The sequence below is a fragment of the Argiope bruennichi genome, chromosome X2 (genome assembly GCF_947563725.1).
Source record: "Argiope bruennichi chromosome X2, qqArgBrue1.1, whole genome shotgun sequence".
NCBI classification, from domain to species: Eukaryota; Metazoa; Arthropoda; class Arachnida; order Araneae; family Araneidae; genus Argiope; species Argiope bruennichi.
This window is the reverse complement of record NC_079163.1, coordinates 12459928-12477655: the sequence shown is the minus strand read 5'-3', so window position 1 is coordinate 12477655 and position 17728 is coordinate 12459928. Positions and strand designations below refer to the sequence as shown.

At 30.5% G+C, this 17728-nt stretch overlaps 1 protein-coding gene across 1 annotated transcript in view; it reads right to left on the bottom strand.

The window, feature by feature from the left end:
- Positions 1–4844: 4844 nt before the first annotated feature.
- The window catches only part of LOC129960656 (vascular endothelial growth factor A-like), a 49595-nt gene continuing 36711 nt past the window's right edge, over positions 4845–17728 (bottom strand). Inside the window, exons 4-5 of the mRNA XM_056074205.1 lie at positions 13965–14260; positions 4845–5802 (exon numbers count right to left, since the gene is read on the bottom strand). Of these exons, the coding sequence (XP_055930180.1) occupies positions 5571–5802; positions 13965–14260 (528 nt within the window). The 3' untranslated portion in view covers positions 4845–5570. The remainder of the gene's footprint in view (positions 5803–13964; positions 14261–17728) is intronic.

Genomic DNA, 17728 nt, shown 5'->3' with positions numbered 1-17728 from the left:
CCTAATAGAATGAAAAGACGTCAAAATGGACGTCCATAGTAGTTCTTCATCCTAAGAAACAGTGGATTGAAATATCCCAACTTTTTATGTTAAATTGTATCTTTGCTTTACTAACTTTCGTTCGATACTCTCCCCTTGCTTTAAAAAATATTTAAATGTACAGCTATTTTGTAAATAATGTGAAATTTCAGGAATCATACTTTTCGTGAAGTGCAGTTTTTCTGTCTGCTATGAGTTTTAAAAAAAGTATGCAAAATAAAAATCAATAATGGCAAGCTCTTCGTGTTTTAATCAACAGATCAACAGAAGAATACAGAAAATTAAGAATTCTGAAATGATACCTAATGAAAAGCTATTAAGCTTAGTTTTATGCTAAAAAGAAAGTAAAAATATACAGATTTTTTAATAGATGTGAATTTAATTTATTTTCTGGGAAATTTTGAAAAGTTGATGCAAAAACATGTTGAAGGCTTCATTCGAAAAGGTCTTTATTTCCTTTATTACAGACTACTTGCTTTTATCACGAAAATGGCTATGAAGAGATGATATCGTTTGACAACACAGAGACGAGGTCACTTTGAAATCATTCAACAATAAAGTCAAAATACTTATACATGTTAAGAGTGAACATTCGAGCAACATTAAAATGGGGTTATAAACGCTGATTGTGGGCTGCATTTCTGTGGAATAATGTTGTATCATTGTTAAAAAAATGCACACTCCCATGATGCAAGCAGAAAGTAATTTCTAACAAAAATTAATTATTAACGAATTCTTTGTTAATTAATTTGTAGCTTTAACCGTGCGGATGTTACGGGTTTTTGAAAAATTCTGATTGGAAAGAGTCATTCAAAGCGACAGAGTTTAGTTTACGATTCTAAAAGCACCAAGGAAAGAGATAGTATTTGCAACTTAATCTAAAATTGTCAAAGAGCTCGATTGCCCTGATTTACTATCGTTGATTTATCAATAAGGAGATTTACGATGTGGGCTCAAAGAATGCTGACAGAAGAGAATTCGTGTTACTATTTCAATAAATAATACGGGAAAAGAAAAAAAATTGTAAAATCCTCTCTCTCTCTAAGCTCTCTCTATCAGTGATCCATGTAGGCTCTAAACAAACAGTTAGTACTTTTACGCATTGAATAGGAAGAGTGCGATCAAACTTTCTGGCGATCAAATAATGTCCTTATTTGAGCTACTTTTTATGCATTGAACAGGAGGAGTGCGATCGAACCTTCTGGCTATAAAATATTTAATGGTTCTTGTTTGAGTTGGATTATCAGAAACGGAATGGGTGATATTTGAGCTATGTACTTATTTATAAACTTTAACCCCTTGCCTGCCGCGAGCGTATATATACGTCTCCCTAAGTCAATGTGTTAACTGCACCTGGTGTATATATACGTCTCGCTAGCAACTATATACGTATATATACTTGGCACTGAGGATCGAATCTCGCAAGTTATCCTCGGCAGGTAAGGGGTTAATAAAAAGAAACCTTACGCCTTCTAGTCAGTGCTAGATTACTATATATTTCTTGAGGGGCGTAATGCAAATTATACAAACAGCACATTTCTAGCTTTAAAAAGTTGTTTAAACTGAAAAAGGTGATTTCTAGATTTAAAAAAAAAAATGCTTTGTTAGATATCTTCCGCAGTATTTATAAAAAGGGCAAATTGTGGGTATTCAGTAAAATTATCTTCACCGTATTCCATTATTTTGGTATAATTCATAGAAGAGCAGCAGATAAATTTTTAAATATTGACAGGGAGAAGTAAATAAGGATAACTGAGTATAGTGATAACTGAGTGAGTAATAATGATATTAGAAAAGATCGGTTTGATTTCTTCTGCAGAAAAATTTCACAGACATTCAATCAGTTATTTTTGTTAAAGATTATATGTTTAATGATCAAAATTATGCCAAAAGTATTATTTTATGATAATTTATTACTATTCATTCATTACAATATTTAAAGAATTCTTATTGCCTGCGTTCTATTTTTGTTCATTTTCGCCATACGTTTTTGAAAACTTTCATATTTCTCTCGCATTTCATTTTACTAACTTAAATAATAAGATAATATAAACAAATGAAACTGTAAAACTAAATTAGATTTGGTCTAAAGCTAGAATTCTTCGCTTAATTTATTTTTATAACATATTCATCTATTCAAAGTGTCCATAAATTGTTTATTAAGCTTTTAAGTTTGAAACATAAAAACACAAATAAGTTGTATGATTCGTTTTTAATTTTGCGGATGAAACCTGGCATTAAAACAAATAAATTATGAATATGATTTTAAGTGAGAAGTAACCATTTAATTACACTGGAAATATTTATGTAAAAATGCTCCATGAAGAAAGCTGCCTATGATCAAAGATTTTTAAAATCTGGATTTAATTTTGTAAAAGGAAAACAAAAAAGAATGTATTAAATTTACAAAATTCTCATAATAAGCACAAATCTCTCTTTCAGATATTTTAAACCAGACGAGTGAAAAGTGACATTATTTGTAAGCGCAGTAATCAAATTCTGTTTTGGATAAAGTTTATTTTCCAGTCAAAGTGAATTTTAGGATAAATGATTGAGATATTTTTTACTGAATATTATTTTTTGCTTAAAATTCTTTTCACTTTATGCTAAAGTTATATAGAAAAACACATTTTGTAACCTAACTTTCTTATTGACTTAACCAATAGATTTTCTGCAGAAATTTTATTCATCATAAAAGCATCAAATTTATGTCATCATTATTTTTCAAGACAGTTGTGTAAATCTATTTAAAATAGTGTACGAAATGCGTAAAAATGCTAAAAATCTATTTTCAGCTTAAAGTTCTAATTAAAATAAGTTAACAGAAGATTTAAATTTTTCAGTTAGAATTTCTCTGTTAGAAAAGCTTCCTTTCCTTCTTTCAGTAAATCAAAAATATAGCAAATAAATTATACTATTAATCAATAGATAAATAATCCAAAAATAATTTAAAAGCAAAACAAGAAAAAAGTAAAAGAAGTAAAATGTATCCTTGAAAAAGCAGAGCTACAAAAAAGAAACATATGTAACATTTATTTTTAGCAAATTTAATAAAGATATTATAATATTATATCTACAAATACAAAAAAAAATTATTATTACTAAGGAAAGATAATTAGGAGGATTGTTTTATTGTTATAGTAAAAATGTTTCTTCTCTTTTAATTTCAATTTCTTTAAGTAAATGCAACACTTAAAAATCTCCCTTAGAATTTGTTTATTAAATTATTAAGTTGACAAAATTAAAAAGAAACAATTTCTCATTTATTTGAAAAATGATGCAATATAAATACATGCAGACAACTTTTTTTTTAATACAATATAAATATAAGTAACATTATTGTAAGAAATATAAAGCATTTTTTCCTTTTGTTTAACAACTGATTTCCTTTTAATCATTAAATGTAAAACTGTTTTGGAGTATTCTGTTGGAATTACATTAAAAGATAGTTTCAAACTTCAATCAATATTTTTAATTTATGAAAAAATGTTTTGATGCGTTTATAATTTTTCCTCGTCTTTCTGTTTTGGTAAGTTATAAATATATCATTATTGTCAATGAAATAATGTTAAGAAATATACTCAAATCATTACTTATATATAAATATCATTTACATTTAATAAATATTATATGTAGGTTGCTTTAAAATCTGTGTATCCTACTTTACAAATATCTATTAATACTGATCAAATGTGTAAAACACGAATCTCAGTATAATTAAATGTAAATTATTCTATTGAATTTTTTAAAATACATTAATTATATCTCTAAAATAAACTGTTGAAGAATTTAAACTTTCCGCAATTAAAAGTTTTTCTTTCCTAGTTCATTCATTAACGAAGAAATTTTAATACTGTTTCTGGTAGGAAAATGTTATTCCAATTGAAATAATACATGCGACGAAAACGGGTTTTCATAGATTAATTATTTAAAAAAAATAGAACTTTTATTCGATTCACTAAAACGAGAATTTCAAAGAAATGAATTGTCATCTTAAAGATAGGTTCTTTAGGAGTGACAATTGTAGTGCAAATTGTTTTGGGAAGATAATTGTTTAACTTATTAAGCTCAGTAAAGAGGCTGATTTTCACGAAATTTAAATAAAAAATATATACAAATCCACTTTATAATATCATTAAGTTAAAATAATTCGCCTCGACAAATACTCATTCTGACATATTTTTACGTTTTCTCAGATGAAATAAATGCTTTGGCAAAACGATTCCAGTGTTTCTCTAGGAAATAATAGGAGCATATTATTTGCTTTAAATTAAAAAAATGCAAATTCATTCTTATGTACAACACCGAAATTGAGAAGTTATTGAATCAGTTATGTCTTTCGATGTTTACTGTTGAATAAATATAACACGAGTAATAAAAAAAAGATTAAAATCGAATCATTCATATCTATGATTGCAGTTTTCTGATATTGAGGCTAGTTTCACATTTACTATGAAAATTTTGAAAACAACCATTTCTTACAAACTTGTGACATGATTATCTCTTTTTTTTTATAAAGGTACATAAAACTTGATATAAATTAGCACTTTCAAATTTCAATCAATATTATATCGATTCCTAACACAAAAATCTTTCTTTATTTTCTAAAACTTGGTCTATATTTTAAGAACCTTTGATAAGAAATTATATACAAATGCACAGAAATATTTTTATCCGTCAAAATTAAATTGTTACAAATGCAACCAATAAGTGCTGAATTTTGCAAATAATACAATAATTATCCTTTGCTTAGTTCAGAAGGATTTTAAAATTATGCATCGGATATACATGGCATCTTTAAATATTTCTGTGAAGTGTCGATATGCATATATATAAATATATATATTATATTTCTTCTAAATTTGGTTCCATTTATGTATATTTTCACAACATATGTCAGAAGATAATCCACATGTGTTCTTTAGAAATAATATTTGTATCGTATGTATATATCACCGATTTATCCTGCTTCAGAGGAACTGTTTTCTCTCCTAATTTGGAATAAAAATATTTTTAAAAATTTAACTCCTTTATTTAAAATATATTAGAGATTTCTTTTCTATTAATGGGACTCAAATCAGCACCCGTTGCCTATGTTTAATACTTGACAGCAGTTTTTGTCTGAAAGTTGCAGATTTGACATCGTGTTTCAAATGTCTTTTTCTCTACAATTCTCTGAGATCCAATAAGGCACAAACATTAGTATCAGATTCAAAAATGAGGAACAATTGCGTACCATTTGGTTAGCACATAGCTATTTAGTCCACAAACCAATTCTTGACGCAAAATATAGAATCTGTAAGCATAATAAAGCAGCGGTGACATTTCGATTTGCTGGACAAATCTTGCAATGTACTTATCACAGTTTGACGCAAACCACCCTTGAAAAACTTCTCTCTTCAAATGAGTTAAAATGGAATTGGTGATTGACTTCTGTGACTGAGTGTTGAATTTGGCCTGCTTGCCGCCGCGCAGCATTTTTGCAGAAAGTCGAAACACGGTTGAAACACTGCAATAATGCGAAGGACGGTTCAATTTTTTGTCCATTGAGGAGTGGTAACATTTTCTAGAACGTATGTCCTATCGTCCTGTATGTGATGGGATAATTCAAAAGGTCCTATGTGCGAATCTGGATCCACGCCTGCGTATCTGAGTCTGTAGGCATCATTTTCTCCTCCATCATCACGGAGAAGTGTGCTCAAATGTGGAGCAGGCCCAGGAACTCTTTCAGGTAAAGGTGGTGTATGATTTAAGGATTCACATCTATAAAAGAATAAAACCATTAATTTTATACTTCAGAAAAACATTGGGCAAAGTAGTAAGTTTATGGAATAGCATAAAATATTTGATAAGTTGTACCCAAATAAAAAGGAGACTTCGGTTATATCTAAGGAATATTTTAATTACGGTTCACGTGTAACATGACACACATTATTGCCACTGACAATGATGCACTGATCTTGGACGTACTTTTCTCACATTTATGAAGGGAAGAGATGGTTTCAGAGTAGAAATTCGGGGTTTGCTAACAGAGCTAGTTTGAAAGCTGTCCTGCATTTCTTTGTTATAAATGTACCATTGGCCTCTCAGGAAATTAAAATCTATAAAGATATAATAGTGCATGAGGAGATATAGATCTTTGCGGAAGATGTTTGTAGGCTTCCTATTGGAATTTTGTTAGCCGATTCAGAGTCTTCTTGGTAGCGTGGAATCTAGTATTGTCGAAGAGCACCAATATTCTTATTCGACAGCTCGTATATGAACTAGTTTTTGATGATCTGTTTAGGCTTCAGCAACATATTGTAGATCATTTAAAAGTAGACTGTTTCATTCCATTTCAGGCAGTCAGTAAGATTATGATATTCTCCGTGAAAAAAGAAATACAGTTATATCTTTTCTGACCTACATGGCAAAGTGACATTTTCTCCGACCTGGCGAATCATAATACCGCTACTCCATCATCTATCGACACATTTACTCACTGCGAATAGATTCAACGACGTTATAGCAAAAGGCTCCTTTTTATTTGAACACACCTTATGCATTAAGTTTCATTACAATAACACATGAAGTTTGGAAATAAAATTAATGTGCTTATGTCAGTGTGAGAAATAGTCATAAGAACTAGTCTGAACTGTCCCGAAGACCAACGGCAAAATAGATTGAATAGACTACGACCGAAAACTAAGCGGAAACTGAGAAAACTGAAACAGGCAAAACAAATCCCATTATTGGTCATAAAACCATTTATATTCTTCCCTGGCATTTGGTAGTTTCATTTGATGGTGGAGTCTACTGAACCTCATTGGTGATTCCTACCGAGCTTCTCCTATCCCTACAGGCTACCCAAAGAGCGATCCATAAATGAATTAAATATAGGAAATAAGAACTGTTAATTTATAATTTTGATCTCACTAATTCATGTAAGGTGCTGATTTTCAATTGAAAAGAAAGTCTAGAATTCAAATCACTTTCATTTTATTTCCATTTGCAGATATCTATAATCAGGGCTTGGCTATGGTTTTTTGATTTATCGATGAAGAAAGAAGGATAAGAACTCGAATTTAGTTGAGGGTACGATCAACGAAAAAGAGAGGATTCGTGCTTAAATAGAATACAATATTGACTTTAAATTACTAATTAATCAATTAGGATGAATTCTGATCTAGTCAAAAACTTGAACATAGTCAAAAAAATTAAGTAAATCAAACCGGCCTGAATTACAACTCTCAACAGCTTGGCTAGAAAAAAGATATATAGTATAGATATAAAAACCTTGGTCTCTACAAATGAAGGAATCCATTGTCATCTGACCAGTGGTCATCTAACTGAATAAGTCGTCAGCCTGTTAAATAAACAGTGTGCAAATTGGCACAGTAGTGATGTTAAGGTGATAATTGTATATGATTTTTTTTTTTTTTTTTTGCATTTTACAACAAGCTAAAAACTCTGATAATTTGAGAACTAGTTACAGTAAAAAAGATTTACTACTCTATAAATGGAACCCTGGGTATTTATGCCTTCCTCGTCTCTATCGCTTCGCCATCGATATCATTTAAAGTTCCGACTGCATAGCGAGTACATGCATGAGCTTATGAATGCTCACATGATATGATGACCTCGTCGCCAGAATCACCATTTCCGTTGCGAATGTTCGCCAAATGCCGGGTATTTTCGTAGGAGTGCGCCAGCCCATGTGTCTCAGCAGCGAAGCATATGTAAATGCGAATGGTAATAAGAATTTGGAACAGAATGAACTGTATTTGTTATGAAACTGTATAAAGACACGTTCTATCCAAGTATCCAGTGTAAAGTATTGGCAAATAAAGTTCCCCCTTTTTATTGATTTGCTATTTCTGCATCCTCATGTTTATTTATGCCCATCTAGGCGGCGTTTCTTGTTCATACATTTCACTGTAATTCTGCCTTTTTTTTTTTTTTTTTTGCTTTTCTTTCCTTTCCTGACATTTCGTATGGTGAATTCTGAATCACTGTATATATTCATCATAAGGGAAGAAAAGATTCTTTGACTTCAGTAAACTAAAATGTACGGTGAAATAAAAATAAAACAAATATTTTAAATACATTAAATTAATTTTATTTCAATTCATAAATACCTCATGTCATTACTTCTATGTGAAAGTGAAAAAAGAGTCCCAACCAATTGTATATGGGGCTAATAAATTTTTGTATAAGAAATAATTACAGTAGATTAATATTTTGAAGACAATTTCTTTAAAATGTGGCAAAAAATCATTGAACAACTTGGAAATACTCTCTTCTATTCCTGATAAATAATAAGCACAAATAGTTCATATGAAATTGTAAAACGAAGAAGGATTTATACTATGGGACGAAGAAAGTAGTAGTAATTAAAAGTCAATGGAGAAACTTACCATATTTTTATAAAAATTCCTTTAAAAATGCAATAAATAGTTTTGACTTGTTTAGATTTTTTTTCAATGTGTCTTTTGAAAACTCAAATTTTGAACCCAACAAAAGCACGGAAAAAATGTAACTAATTATTTTTAAATCGGACAAAATTTCGAAATTGCGCTTTTTGCATAGTAATCTAGACAAAAAACAACTGAACTTCTTGGAAACATAGTTTTAATTATATTTTAGAAGGAATGTTGACATTTCCATTACTAACTGCCGATAAAAAAAAAAGGACATTTAAAGTTAACCGTATCGATATTAATAGCTATAAACGAAGAAAAATATACTGATAAAAACAACATGGTTCTTTGATTGTAAGTCTATTTAAGTCTTCCCCATGTTTTTGATCCACAATGTGTAATGACGTGTATCTGGCACACGTTAAGCATGATCAATGCTCGATTTTACATTGGGGCTGCATTAAATCTACACAATCGATTCTAATTCGGACATTACTCTTGATTTCTGATAAAGACTAAGTCTGTCGCTAATAGCTGCATCACATTTTAGAAAAAGACAAAGAAAAAGCTTCTAAGTGGATGTAGTCACATGTATTGTCGTAATTATTAAAGAAATATTTCATCATTACAAAAAACACTCAAAACATTTCATGACTTTTTTTTTTCTGATCTGTAAAAAAAAAAAGTTTTTTTTTTTTTTTTTTTTTACCATTTAATAAAAAAAACAGTTTGAAACAGAAGGAAAAATTGGGTAGCTTAACTTCTTTAGCACCTGGAGAAATGCCAGACAAAAACGCATTTTCTTGATCTAACTTTGTATTAGTTTCTTGTTCGTCAATAAATTGTGTTGTAAAAGAATATTATTTCTATTAATTAATTTAGAATTCAACTTATAAGCAAATTTTAACTAATAAAAAATAATTATTTTCTGGGGAATATCTAATTTTAAACAAAAGTATCTTAAAAGCACATTTATTTATAACAGCTAATTAATGAGAGCTCTTTGTGATAGTGAATTGCTCTTTTAATAATTACAGCTCCTTCTCAGATAATTAGTATCAAATGCAGGGTATGAAGTATATTAAATAGCTATATTAAATTCCTTGCATTTGGCCATAAAGATTAAACATGAGCATTTTAAAAAAAATTCAATCAGAAACAATTGCAAAAAAATGCAAAATTTACTCAAGCCACAAAAATGTTAAACAGAAAGTAGTGTTTCACACATTTTTACACTTTACCAAATTGAAGACTGAATTCTCCCCAAAAATTTCTTTCTGATAACATCGCTGGAAGTTATACTATTAGTTATTTATTATTTACATATGGATTTCTGATGAAATATTTTCATTATAAAATTAAAAAATAATTAAAATAATTAATTTGTAGCACATTTAGTAAAATATACACCGTGAGTATATTTTACTAAAAAGTAGGATCAGAGTAAATCAGGGTAATCAAAATGACTATCCTGATTTATGCAGCATAGATTTACTAAAGATGCTTATTTCAAAAGTTAATATAATCAAGTTTTGAATGCAGGCATCACAAATCCTCAATTTACATTTTTTTTTGTGGTAAGACATATATCAGGTATCTAATGCACTTCTTATCAAATATTGCGTAGCATGTATCTATTGATACTAGTAATAGCAACTGCGAAAAGTAAGGGCTTTGAAATCAGTGATGTCGCTGAAAATGATGGCATTACCTAGATAACATGTACCGTATCCAGCGAGTGGTGACTTAGCTGACGGACACCGAGAGAGTTGTTACATAGGTCACCAAAATACTGAAACACCTAACTGAAATTTATTTCTGTGGAGACTCGTAGAAAAGACTTGTCGCCTGTGTGTCTGTTATGCCAGCATCAAAAAGCACGTTCTACGAAATATTTGACAGAAATTGCATTACGGACTTAATGCATGTCCTGTAATAAAAGGATCACATACCAAACAATGCACACATTGTGTGTGTGAATTTTAATTTCTAAACTCCTTCGGGGTTCAATTGTGGAATTTTGTAACAAATATGTGTTTTGCGTGAAAAAAGCTTCTATGTAATGTTTTCATGTCTGTTTAATCCCATGATGGCATGCCCATCTTTTGTATAAATATGAAATAAAGATGCAGCCTAAATAATTTCTCATAGAAAAAAAAAACGGCAATGAGGTTCTTTTTAATCCTAAGGCATCCTTCTACATTAGAAATTTGGATCACTTCCTACGTTTGCAAAACTCTCGGCAGTGCGAGCGTAGATTCATTGCGCTCGCACTTCATATGACCTTCATTTGACCTTATGATTTTATCGACTTAACAACAGTATTATATTTTTAGATAGTATCATCAGTATATTACAATTGCAACGAATTCAGTCCATGTTCAAGGGGCTTTTGTGTCATTATATCGAAATCAACTAACCAATGATCAAGATCACGTAATACGCAATAAGGGGGGTAGAAAAAACGGTAGTTTTAACATATTTTTGCTTAACTTGAAAAACTGATTCTGAAGTTAGGGTTAAAGGGTCAAAGGCCCCAAAAGAGGAGCTAATTATTGAATTAAAAAAAAAACGAAAATAATAATTCTGTTGAGGTAAAAACTTCATATCATCCTTATAAACGGGTAAGTACACATTAATAGCGCAAAGATATTAAATTACCAAAAATTCCAAAATCCATTAGAAGGAAGGCAGATGCTAGCATAAATCTTTGTAGAAATTACGATTAAAATCGATGCCGGTAACTTGGTCACACACACACACACACAAATAACTTCCACTGGAAATAGGACATACCCTTTTTACAGTGTAAAGTGATAATCCAAAGGAATATATTCTTTTATTCATGTAGAGGTTGTTTTTGTTATCGCACATCGATAGAATTATTACAATAAAATTTATTACCAAATAGAATAAAGTTAAATAGTAAAAGAAGACATAATTATGTAAAGGATGACAATAAACTCTCAGTTTAACAATCTTTGAATCAATATAATTTGGATTTAGCGGACAGAATTTGACTAATGTAAATGCTATTAATTTTATATAAACTAAATACATTTACGTTATTCAAAGAACTTTAATTCTAAATATCCTGATTTAAATATTTTTAACAGTGCAATTTTCGATTTGTATGTAAATTGACAATGATTACGAATAGAATATCAGCGTATGAAATATCCGATTTTAAATGTAACAGAATTATTAACATACAATTGAACTCCAATTATCCAAAAAAAAAGGAAGATGATGTCGATTCAGTATGTTGAAATTAGGATGATTGGACAAAGTTCAGAAATTAAGTAAAAGACATAAGGCATAGAAGGAACTTTAATTCATTAAATTAAATTAACAAATATAAGTTTAAAAAATCGATAAATACTAGAAGATTACATAAAAATCTCAAATTATATTAAATGTAAATATTTACTACATGCATACGTATGTATTAAAATTACATACAGCCAGCGTGATAAATATGTAGCTTAAATTAGCTGTTAAAAATAACCTCCTTCATTAGGGAAAGGATACGCCACGTCATGGACCCTGCCCGTGGACTGCAATTTTGAACTTTTTTTATTTCTTATCCCAAAAGTGATTCAAATAATTGGATTTCTATTATTAATGACTTTCCGAAGTTACATATTCAAAACACTACAGAACTTTGGAGAAATGTACTGATACTTTTCTATAATCAAATCAGAGCTGAAATATTGAGTACTCATACTGTATATTTATAAAGCATAAAGTTTTAAAGTATAACGCACTCTCTATAAAACGGAAAATTTGAGAAGCTCTAGACTGGGTAGATCTCTCGAAGAAGAAAAATAATCTCTTGTGTTATAAACACGAGTACAGAACATCGCCTGGTATTCGAATTAAAAACAAAGATTATCAAAGTGGGCGTGTACTTTCATTACATTTAAATTAAAAGACAGGGATTCACAAAGCATATTATAATTTCAAAGTTTTATTATGAAACAAATGAGAGATAAATTAGTGGAAATTATCCAAATATAAAGACATAAATTGAATTATTTTTTCCCTTATCTAATGCACTAGTATATAGGCATCGTTGGTTGCACGAAGCAAATCCAGACAAAGCTCAGTTTTAAGTTATGTTCTCTGTCGCATCTTCAATGTAAACAATGTCATCAGCTCAGTTTTGTTTCCTTTGTATTAAATACTATTTCTGTTATAATTGAATTTTTTTTGTCATGCATAAAATGATAGAGAGTGTATGTTTTCCATAATAAGGCTCTATAGTTTCACTGAGGTTCTGTAGGTTCTATAGTTTCACTCAGTACGTGTATACAGTTTTGCTTCAATAAACCACAATACACGTTGTGCTTATCCTTGAGGAGTAGTCATTTTATATTTTATACATCAATCTAACTTTTATGAAAAGGGGATCTTAAATATACAAAAGCAATGTGATCACAAACTAGAAGTGGGTTAAAAACAGAAAACATTGGACAAATTTCATTTACGTATATCATCAATAATCCTTTTAGCAATTTTCCGAATAGTAATGAAACTATGCATTATGTAATGATAAAATCTGCAGATTTTATTAAAGACTCTCTTATTACCAAAGAAAACGAAATTCTGTATTATTGCAAGCGTTCTTGGAAGAAGAATGCCAATGCAAAGCTTTGCTGGCACTACCTCAGCGATAAAAAAGAGAACCCTTACTGTTGATTGAATTATAAAAGCACCTTTTGGTGAATGGAATTACATCTGTAAGCGGGCCATTTAATTGTAACTTACAAATTTTTTTCTTTTTTATTAAAATCTATTGTCAGCGGCGGATTTAGGTATCTTTCGGCCCTAGGCAATATAGGCGACCCTTTTAATGAGATGAGCAGTTTAGTGTCCCCTTTTACCATATTTTTAGCACATTTATTATTTATTTTTAATTAATATTTTTTTAATTTATTTGTTTTGTGAATATATATTTGTTTTTATTCATCTATTATGATTCCAGATTGCTCGGCACCCACAATTGTACACAATAGCATAATGAAGCAGATGTTCAGTTTTTATAAATAGTCTAATAACTAAATGAAATGAGATTTATAGGACCCTGAATACAATTATACCGAATAAAATGTTAATAGTATCCTAATATTTTATCATTCATAGAAAAATACAAACTTATTTATTTGGTGACTTGGGAAATAGTTTTTTCAATCGACCTGCTTGCTGTTTTCCCTTCAGCCAAGTGACCCTAATCGAACTAATTAAAAATCCACCCCTGTCTATTGTAAACAACTATTTCAAAGAATGCATAGTATTATCGTTAAATTTCAATAAAAAATCATTTATTTTTGTATATTCCAAAAAAAATTTTCCTGTTTAATATTAAGAAAAATGTTCCTACCTTTATTGTCAAGAAACGCATTGTGAAAGAACATAGGAATTCATACCTCATTTCCCTTGGAAAACGGGACTTCAATGACCACATATTCATAATTCAAGAAAATATTTAATAATAATTGTTGATTAACGAGGAAAAGGCCTTACTTGCAGCTATTGTTGTTGAAGACTGAACCAGTTGAACAGTCCGACTGATGTCTGCATTTGCATGTGCACTCTTTAGTATCCCAATATTGATCTGGTTGCTTGCAACGCGCTGCTTCATGGTGATTGCGACATACGCACCTGCATTGACCAGGCTGATATCTCTGCTCTGGCGTACAGTCTCGCTCTTCTTGGCGGCACTTACAAGCGCAACGATCATGTTGCTCCAATCTCACATTTTCATAGCCCTCTAGCTCTAACATTTCAGCTCCTGGATGAGGATAGCGGGCTTTTATTACCTGTAATGAAATGATAGGATAATTGCAGATTTCAGTGAAAATCTTCCCAGTAACTCATTATTCGCTCCTTTCTAGCACCTCCATCTCTATTCCTATTTCTCTTTCTATTTCGATCTCTATCTTAATTTGTAATAAAGATGAATATGTGTTTGTATTTACGGGTGTGTGTTGGCGAATGGTTTGACCTAGAGCTACCAAACTTCAAAAACACAAATTTTAAAGGATGTGAATGTACAGTCTCGCTCTTCTTGGCGGCACTTACTAGTGCAACGATCATATTGCTCCAATCTCACATTTTCAAAGCCCTCTAACTCTAACCTGTTAGCTCCTGGATAAGGATAACGAACTTTAATTACCTGTAATGAAATGATAGGATAATTGCAGATTTCAGTGAAAATCTTCCCAGTAACTCATTATTCGCTCCTTTCTAGCACCTCCATCTCTATTCCTATTTCTCTTTCTATTTCGATCTCTATCTTAATTTGTAATAAAGATGAATATGTGTTTGTATTTACGGGTGTGTGTTGGCGAATGGTTTGACCTAGAGCTACCAAACTTCAAAAACACAAATTTTAAAGGATGTGAATGTACAGTCTCGCTCTTCTTGGCGGCACTTACTAGTGCAACGATCATATTGCTCCAATCTCACATTTTCAAAGCCCTCTAACTCTAACCTGTTAGCTCCTGGATAAGGATAACGAACTTTAATTACCTGTAATGAAATGATAGAATAATTGTTGATTTCAATGAAAATCTTCCCAATGACTCACCATTCGCTCCTTTCTAGCATCTCCATTTCTATTCCTATCTCTCTTTCTATTTTTTCTCGATCTTTATTTATAATAAAGATGAATGTGTGTTGTGTATGTTGGCAGATCGTTTAACCTAGAGCTACCAAACTTGGAACACACAAATTTTAAAGGGTGGGAAGGTGCATCTTGGAAAAAATTCTTGAATTTTATTCAGAATTTTAATTAAATGAAATTAAATGAATTTAATTAAATGAAATCAAATGAATTTAATTAAATGAAATTTTGGAATTTTTCTGTGATAATTTCCGAAAATATTATAATATATAAATGATTTTTACATCTTAAAGTTCAAAAAAATTATATTTTTAATGATATTAACGTTTTAAATATTAAATTAAGTTTATATTTTAATGAATTTTTAAAAAAAAGTAGTTTAGACTTATTTTCCAACAGTTTATTTCTCACAAAATAATTAAAAATAAAAATTACGCTTGCATGGGAAAAATGAGTTTTTATCAATATGTTGCTGTCCCGTTGACGAAACGTTGAACTTTTGCTGCAAACTAAACCTTAAAAATTGTAATTTTCACCACGTATCTCTATGATATGAAATAAACATGAAATGTGATATTTCCTAAAAAAAAAAAAAAAAAAAAATACAAGATAAAGTTTTTTGTGATCTTTAAAATATTTATATTATTAATTCAACAAATCAGTTTTATTTAAGGCTAACAGGGTTTAATATATATGGGATGTCCATTTTAATCAGGACCTGGCAACTAATTACTATGTAATTATTATTAGGTATATACATCTAATGGGAAAAATGATTTTAAAAAATTGATTTTAAGCAGTTTGAGGTAATAAATGTTCTGATAAAATACGGATTTTAAATTTTTATACAGATCTTCTGTCTTGTGAATCATATTTAATAAAATATTCTTGAGATACTAATATTTTAAATAAAAGCAGTTCCACTCTTTTGCGATTAAAATTGATTGAGTTATAAAAATTTGAATTTATCTATTCTATTAAAACGCGCCATTTTATATCTTTCGACCAACCGACTTGAAAAAAATACGTCAATCAACATCCGGAGTTTTCCAAGGTTGATTGGCCTAAGATAATTAAATTGTCGAATGTCCTAAAATAAGTTTTGTCAAAATTTCTGTAATCGTATACCTGTAGTCATATTTTTAAAAAATGTTTGGTTTCAGCAACAATGTTTTAGTATTAATACTAAGTTTAACCTTTCCCGTTTCAGTTTTAAATTCAAATTTAAGGCAGCTGGCAGAAAATTAGATAGATACATAGTAACATTATCATCGTAAGACTTCTATAATAATATGAGTTACAAGACAATCAAATTGAAATGAAATTTAGAAAATATTTTGCTTAAAATGCTGTAGGGACTAAGTTATATAAAATCCTTAATTCGAACATTTTAACGAGTATGGATCCTGGCGAACTAGCTGGTGGCCAAATGCGGCTAGTAATAATGTAAAATCTTTTGTATTGGAAATTATACAACAATAATAAAGCAAACGAAATAAACATTCGCATTGTTTCTCAGTATCAAACTATACGTTGGCATGATTCGAATTTATTCTGAATTTCCCAATATTTGATTTTCCTTAGTAGCTATAATTTTTCTGTTTTCAAATTCATACTGAGGCAGATTACAAAAGTTTCATTTGCTTCTTTAACTTTCAGGAAAAATATTAAAAGATGCTATCGTTTTATAAATAGCGAAAATTGGTTAACTGTCACAAAAAAACAAAACAAAAAATCGAATATTGTTAGATTGTCGAAACATGTCCTGAACACTATTAATAATACTGCAAATACTTTTTCAGTGATGGTTTTTGGGCAGCGGTGGTAAGATCTCGACAGCGGGAACAGATGGCTCGAAAACCGATTCCACTGAATGTGTAAGCGTGTCTGGTGGACCCAAATGACCTCCCGTTAGTGTGCAGCGGTAATTTGAAGTGGTGGTGGGGGAATCCGTCATCTTCATCTGCCGATGGGCTGAAACTACCAGACCTATCCCAAAATAGTTCTTGTCTGGCTTCGAAGCAAGGCATGATATAACTAACCATAACAGTAATAATGAGGGGGAAATGTTATTTAAAGAAATAAGTACTTGTCGTAATGAATAGTAAGGAATTTCCTAACGACTAACCAAAATGCATGGTATTCCAAAAGATTAACTTGACCAACACTCTAATTAACCCCGAAATATTTCACCCGAAACAAAATTTTCAAATCGCCATGAAACCTCCTATTAAGTCAATAATGATTATGATATAAGAAAACCATTAACACACGTTCTTTGTTTTGATAATCAATTATCCATTAACACGGTGGATTAGTGAAATAAACCAAATTATCACGTTTAATGAGCATGCATATTACATATTACTTTTGTCTATTTTTTCCTTATAACTACTGAATTAAAACCACAACCACAAATTGGCTACTCCGACCCGCCGGAAGGCACACGGAAAAGTCTGAATGACCGGACCGCCACAACAGCAACACTGGCTGTAACTGTGTTTCAGTTCTAAACAACCGTTCCGACGACCTGCGCGAGTTTGAGACAGGCACATTTCCCTCTCTTTCCCCTGTCTTGTGGTTTACCGGGGTCCTTTGATATCTCTTTATTTTACCGACAATTTGAGGGAAGCTTCGACCGACGTCCATAGCCTGGGGTGGT